The sequence below is a fragment of the Suillus subaureus genome (assembly GCF_016647635.1).
Source record: "Suillus subaureus strain MN1 chromosome Unknown BJ212scaffold_174, whole genome shotgun sequence".
Lineage (NCBI taxonomy): Eukaryota > Fungi > Basidiomycota > Agaricomycetes > Boletales > Suillaceae > Suillus > Suillus subaureus.
The window spans coordinates 24,526-31,788 of record NW_024538730.1 but is presented as its reverse complement, the minus strand read 5'-3'; the positions used below and the strand labels follow the sequence as shown (position 1 = coordinate 31,788).

The following is a 7,263-nucleotide window of genomic DNA, read 5'->3' as shown; positions in this document are numbered from 1 at the left end:
ATCTCCTGTACCTATATCCAAGATACCTAGAACCCGACGAAATAATACAACAAAAATGGTTAACGAAGAACGAAGCATGCTGAACGAAACTGTCATGACAAGTAAGTGAAGTGGTGTCGTTCATTAAACCTGCAGTAGCTTAAACGCTATAGAGGGTATGGCACTGTCCTATTTACGAGGAGCAGTGTCTGGAGCTGCAACAAATGACGATAAGTAGTCGTTCCGCGGATTAAACAACTGTCCCCACTTACTTTTGCATATGACTGAGATAGTGTGCATCGCGTTCACGCAATGACACAGTAACAACCTCCGGAGCTTGATGACGACTCCTCTTCAACTGGTGTTGATGATGCAGGACTCCTCTCATCGTCAGCCTTTGAAGCGGACAGCATAGCGAGGATGTTTGAGAATGAGTCCATTGCTTGGAAAAGACTAGGGTGACTTTCACGAGTGGCCGAAGGTGTTGTATGAGAGATGGCAGTTGGATGAACTGCTGGCGAACGACAACTGAATGTTGGTTGAGCTGGTAGACATCGCATTTTCGAGGCGCTTATATACCTTTCTACTGCAATGGTTTCACCATTGAGGGAACTTTGTAAAATCCCGTATGTTCCGTCCTAATTGTCACCAAAATATCACTGTTCGACTTAGACTTGCCACGCGCCCGCCGCCATTGGAGATTCCATTGACGTAGACAATAGGTTGGCGAGCAATAGTGAATGTATATGAGATATTACTATATCGTGTGACAATTCCGATGGGTAGGGGGAGGGGCTTGACAATAAGGTCATCCAAATCAGGCAACCATAGTATTCATTGCAGAGGTGACCGGTCAACCTCCGTTGGGTGATGACGAATTTTTATTCCACGTACCTTGTAAGTTGAGATGCCGTCCTGAAGTTTATTGTTCGCTGAAGTTGGTCGACTATGCTCTCGACCAGGGGCGTGAACTTCTGTGGCGTGTGCGCTCCGGTCGAAATGAACATGATCCCAGCCGCGCGAGTCTGAGTCACAGGCTTGGGAGTCGGGAAATGGGAAATATGATCCATGGTCCATCAGCGATGTATAAGCATGTCTCTGATCATATGACGTACCACCAGGCTGCGCCATTGTCCCGAACCCTATATATATATGAACTCTACGAAACCACAGAAGCTCGCAATGCCAGGAATCATGCACATGTTTCATAGGCAATCCACTGAATAAAACAACGCGCTATATGTTCGAGTTGGAACACCATTTGACGTTGACGATACCAGTCGGAAGCACAAGTCGTGGGTCACCGCCAGGCTATAGATAGGCTCATGGCGTGCCTGATTGCCGTCCTGAGTCCAGACTTGGTTCGGACATCCCAAAGCTATCATAATACACCTTATATCTATAAAAAATGTATCAGTTAAGGGAACGTAGTGAATCTCTCACACGAATTGTTGCAACTCGATCTATCGAGCTCATGGCTCAGAAGTTCAGTCGACACATTTATCCGCATGAGTACTGTCTAGGACGGGAAATGTTTGCTGGGTGCTCTGCAGGAAGGAGACATCCGTTCGAAGTTTCGTCGAGGTATTATTCGGTGTTCCAAAGTACTTATATTTAAAGAGAAACAGTCTGTGGCAAACCAATTTCTTGCTATATCACTACTGGCATAAGTTGTTGCCAACGGATACGTACATTTGTACACAGCGGCAAGCTGAGATCATGCAGAAAGTCTCGGTCTCTTGGTGATCGGTAACAACGGAAGAAGTAGACAGCTCTGTCAAGCTGCCACATCGCAGCAACGTCTACGTCATTCTTCTTTCCCTGCATGGGTGTGCAAACCACATCTGAAAGAATGTCCACTGAGGGACCAGAATGCAGATATTCATCGCCTCGTCTAGGTTGTAACTTGGCACATACGCACCTCGGAAATAAATTTCATGTTTCTGATACGACGCTCACGGGGTGTAAAGTGAATTCCTTTTCATGGACAGACTAATGATCACATAAAAAGGAGGTTTCGGCGCAATGAGTGGGCCTAGTTAAGGTGGAAACCACCCAAGAGTCAATGTGAAGGTGTATTCTGATAGAAAAAAACCTGTCATTCGGCAGGTTTCGATCCTGCACAGTCCAAGAGGCACAGATTTTAATTCTGTTGCGGTAACCATTTGGCTAACACGAGTTACAGCTGTGTGCGTATATAATGGCACTGGCATGTTGTGGGAAAATCATAATTGAGGATTTGGGACTTTGAAAATTTTCACCGTTTTGAGACTTAGAGAAAAATTCAAACAATTGCACCACGTCGGACAACAATACACCTAGTATGGTCAACCGAAAGATCTCATCCGACGTCAAACTCGCTGCCATTCGCCTGTATGAGCAAGATATCCTTAGTCTTCGTGAAATCCTTGATTGCGTCGGCTTCTCGAGACGCACATTCTTCCGCATCCGAAAGCTCTATCAGCACACCGGCGATGTAGTCAAACCACGGGGTGAATTCACAGGTCGTCCGAGGAAGCTGAATCTTGAGGATGTTCAGTACCTCGTGGAACTGGTCCACCACCGGCCAGATTGGTTTCTCGACGAGATCACTCGACTCATGTTATGCAACCGCTTCATTGCACTCCACTACACCACCATCCACCGTGAGCTCCATCGTGCGGGCGTTTCCCTCAAAAAGCTCCGTAAAATCACCAAAGAACAAAATGAAGATCTCCGTGTGATGCGGCATTATGTAACACAGAATGGTAAAAAAAAACTAAGTCCCAAATCTCAATCGTGATTTTCCCACAACACGCCAGTGCCATTAGTTTCGCAAACTGCTGTAAGATAAAAGGCCGACGAAACCATCCATGAGCGAATGTCAAAGTGTGTTCCGAGAGAGAGAAAACCCTGTCATCTGCAGGTTTGAAACCTGCGCAGTCCAAGAGAAACGTTTAATTCGATTACAAAACATGCCAGGAATAAGCAAGTCGGAGGCTACACTGTAAACGTGTTTACACGTGTTTAACAACGCCTTGCGTATCCAACAGATGCCAACAAGTGACCAAACTTGAACAAACCACCGCGGTTCTCGCAAAAAACCATTCTTCTATCATCTAATCGCTCTCTTCGAAATATACGTTCGTAGTGCCTGTTGCCAATCGAATACGGCTCGAAACGGTTCCTTCATGGCTTTGTGATTGTCAAATTAAAGTTTCTTCTTGGTTTGCCAGCTGACCAACACTTTCTGGTGCTAGGAAAGGAATCTATCCCGATGCTCCTAGATTCTTACGGAGTCCCTCACGAGTAAGATCTCTCTTCTTTCTTACTCTTCTTTCCCTTAGCTTCGATCAACGACATCAACCAACACCCCATGGCGTACACGCGCCACATTACTATTCCTCTGGTCTTCTGGTGCAATGCCGCCTTGCACCACGTACAGAAGTACATAGAATATCCGGGGTGAATTGTTCGTGATGACGGAGATCAAGACGATAAACTCGCGAGCATCGAAATTGACAATGCACACGTGTTCGCTGTGTGCTCAAATCAAGATTAATCCATTGAAGGTCGTCCTACGCAGGAGAGGTGGAGTTTATGACACACTTAACGTGCATGCACCACAATGGTGTGTGGTGTGGATTGACGAGTGTAACGGGTTGGAACGACTGCATTGTTCAGCTCCCTTCGATTGTTCTCATAATTGCTCACAGTGATCGATCGATCAGGCCTTGCGCGGCATGCACCCAACTTGGCTTGCTGAATTACACCACCGTGACGAATTGATGGCACACGTCTGCGGACTGCAGCATCACGCTCATGACGTTCACCCTGCACAATGCCCTTGAACACTTCAAGTCTAGCACGTCGAATTCAATTTCACCATGAGCAACGAATACAGAGACAATAGCCAACATGGATGGAATGCTTGTAAATGGTTGTTTGTGTCTTTTGATTTTCCTCGAGCGATTTTGTCAACCTGACACATGCGCAAAGGTATCACCAGTAGTGGGTCATAATAGGTAATAACATTGTTTATTCTCTCCAGGCGCCACAGATAATTATATATGTGCGTTACCCAGAATACCCAACAGTCACAGCAGTATCTCCTGTACCTATATCCAAGATACCCAGAACCCGACGAAATAATACAACAAAAATGGTGAACGAAGACCGAAAAATGGTTAATGAAGAACGAAGCATGCTGAACGAAATGTATTGTCATGACAAGTAAAGTGAAGTGGTGTCGCTCATTAAACCTGCCGTAGCTTAAACGCTATAGAGGGCACCGTCCTATTTACAAGGAGCAATGTTTGGAACCGCAACAAATGACGGTAAGCAATCGTTCCGCGAATTAAACAACTGTCTCCACTTACGTTCGTATATGACTGAGATGGTGTGCATCGCGTTCATGCAATGACACAGTAAGCATTCCCGGTGGTTCCTGACGTCGAATCCTCTTCAACCGGTGTCGACGATGCAGGACTCCTCTCATCGTCAGCCTTTGAAGCGGACAGCATAGCGAGGATGTTTGAGAATGAGTCCATTGCTTGGAAAAGACTAGGGTGACTTTCACGAGTGGCCGAAGGTGTTGTATGAGATATGGCAGTTAGATAAACTGCTGGCGAACGACAATTGAATATTGGTTGAGCTGATGGACATCGCATTTTCGAGGCACTTATATACCTTTCTACTGCATCAGTTTCACCATTGAGAGAACTTTGTAAAATCCCGTATGTTCCGTCCTAGTTGTCACCAAAATATCACTGTTCGACTTAGACTTGCCACGCGCCCACTGCCATTGGAGATTCCATTGACGTAGACAATAGGTTGGCGAGCAATAGCGAATGCATATGAGATATTATTATATCGTGTGATGATTCCGCTTGACAATAAGGTCATCCAAATTAAGCAGCCGTAGTATTCATTGCACAGGTGACCGGTCAACCTCTGTTGGGTGATGTCGAATTTCGTTCTATGTACCTTTTAACTTGAGATGCCGCCCTGAAGTTTATTATTCGCTGAAGTTGGTCGAGCGTGCTCATGACCATGGGCGTGAACTTCTGTGGCGTGCGCGCTCCGGTCGAAATGAACATGATCCCAGCCGCGCGAGCCTGAGTCACAGGCTTGGGAGTCGGGAAATGGGAAATATGATACATGGTCCATCAGCGATGCATAAGCATGTCCCTGATCATATGACGTACCACCAGTCACCATTGTCCCAAACCCTATATATATGAACTCTACGAAACCAAAGAGGCTCACAATGCCAGGAATCATGTTTCCGAGTCATAGGCAATCCACTGGATAAAACAACGCGCCACACATTCGAGTTGGAACACCATTCAACGTCGACGATGCCAGTCGGAAGCTTGAACCTGAAGTCATGGTTCACCACCAGGCTATAGATAGGCTCATGGCGTGCCTGATTGCTGTCCTGAGTCCAGCCTGAGACTCGGTTCCGACGTCCCAAAACTATTATAATACACCTTGTATCTAAAAAAAATGTATCAGTCCAGGGTACTAACGTAGGGAATCTCTCACACGAATTGTTGTAACTCGATCTATCGAGCTCATGGCTCAGAAGTTTAGTCGACATATTTATCCGCATGACATCAAAAGAAGGCGCGAGTGTCAAAGAACACTGCATTCCATTCCACGTGCGATGGAACGGAGATACCTGTATGTTGATGCCTTGTCGTGGAATGTATGATGGGGGGAAAGAATTAGGAATGCAACTACTGTACGTTGGATGAGTTGATCATCTGTAAGCATACTGGCTTACTAGAGTCTGTCTGCGATAGCTTTCAGTATCACTCAGGCCTTTTGGTATGACAGTGTGACTAAGCAGACGACAGTCTTCACTCAGCTACATCATCGCAAGAAACCACGACACTTGAAATTATATATGCCATGCAAGATTGAGAGAAACAGGGATAACGTTCTATAGATAAGGACAGAAAAATATATAAGGCTAGAAAGGAGTGTATGTAGTATGGAACATTCAAGATCAAGAGAAACAGGGTGACGCTATATGAGCAAGAACACAAAAATGTAATGCTAAAAAGGAGTGTAGGCAGTATAGAGCTTCTGGAACGAGGGTACGATAGAGTAGAGAGTGGAGGGGGTGGGACCATGTGTCAATTGTTAGATATGTTGAAAAATGAGTGTATCTAGCCCTTCTTGGACTCAAACCGCACGGCTATTGTCTCATCACTATCAATATGCCTGATAGTCTTCTTGTCTCCAACAATCCCAGCACCGTGGAGGAAAAGCGTTGCCAGCAGCGCAGCTAATCACCGTGACAAAACAAATCGTCAACAAAGCACTCTCAACGCAGGCCGAATTCGCAGCACTCACCCACAAGTGCAAATGAAGCGCAGCTCCATTGCGCAGATCTATAACCCTTAAGCTGTGCGAAATGGGGCGCGTTGGTGCCAGCAGAGTTGACAGTAACGCCAACATCAGCAGACTCGTTTTTAACTACGATGTTGAACACAAGCGTAGATAAAGCAAGTCCGATCGCAGTGCCGAGCTATCACAAATCAATTGACATTAGAACAGGACAGTATCAGTTGGTTAAACGCCACTTGCCTGTGTCATAGTTTGAAACAGAGCCCCAGCCACGCTGCGCTCATGTGGGAGCGCGATCTTGGCGATGAAAATTGTACCAGCGGAGTACATAAAATCAGCGCCGAACACGACAAGAACCGTGGATGGGAAGGCAAATGCCCAATACGTCACGGTCGGGTCAATCAGCGCAAACAGGATAGCGGCAGATGCTGTCAGTAGCGTTCCGCTGACTGAACGACAAGACAAGTCAGCGTTACATGTTACAATACTTCTCGCACAGAGCCATACCTGCAAAGATGACCAAAGGCAATTTGCCAACAAACATTGCAACCAAAACGTTGCACAAACAGCCGACAATGAACATTGGAATGAACCGAAGCATAGTTTGCATAGGTGTGAGCAGAAGGTAATTCTGATAATACAACTTGAACAGAGCGTAGTCAGCGTCCTCGTTCCTCCTGGCAGTAAATCATGGAGTACCTGGACCCAAAAGCTCCAGCTAACGAACGCACAGGAATTCAGGAATGCAATGGCGAGAATAACAGCCATCCGGCCCTTTGCTCGCGTCCAAAGCGAGAGCCTCATCAATGGCGGTGGTGTCCATGCGGACGTTGTGCTTGATGGATCACCTATAACTTGCTCCAAGTATCGCTCCCAAAGCAAGAACAGCAAAACCATGATAATCCCGACAATTAGAAGGATAATGATGTCTAGCAATGATTATGAAAT

At 46.1% G+C, this 7,263-nt stretch overlaps 2 protein-coding genes across 2 annotated transcripts; one reads left to right on the top strand and one right to left on the bottom strand.

Moving 5' to 3' along the window:
* The first annotated feature begins 2,945 nt into the window (after positions 1 to 2,945).
* BJ212DRAFT_1403591 (uncharacterized protein) lies at positions 2,946 to 3,772 on the top strand. Its single transcript, XM_041337376.1, is given in 6 exon segments — positions 2,946 to 2,969; positions 2,980 to 3,100; positions 3,335 to 3,423; positions 3,469 to 3,492; positions 3,531 to 3,591; positions 3,612 to 3,772. 4 exon segments carry the CDS (start codon positions 3,335 to 3,337, stop codon positions 3,675 to 3,677), a joined length of 240 nt encoding a protein of 79 aa, XP_041185608.1. The 5' UTR covers positions 2,946 to 2,969; positions 2,980 to 3,100; the 3' UTR covers positions 3,678 to 3,772.
* Positions 3,773 to 5,717: 1,945 nt separating this feature from the next.
* On the bottom strand, positions 5,718 to 6,261 carry BJ212DRAFT_216738 (uncharacterized protein). Its single transcript, XM_041342676.1, has one exon. It carries the CDS (start codon positions 6,096 to 6,098, stop codon positions 5,823 to 5,825), a length of 276 nt encoding a protein of 91 aa, XP_041185607.1. The 5' UTR covers positions 6,099 to 6,261; the 3' UTR covers positions 5,718 to 5,822.
* Positions 6,262 to 7,263: the final 1,002 nt, after the last annotated feature.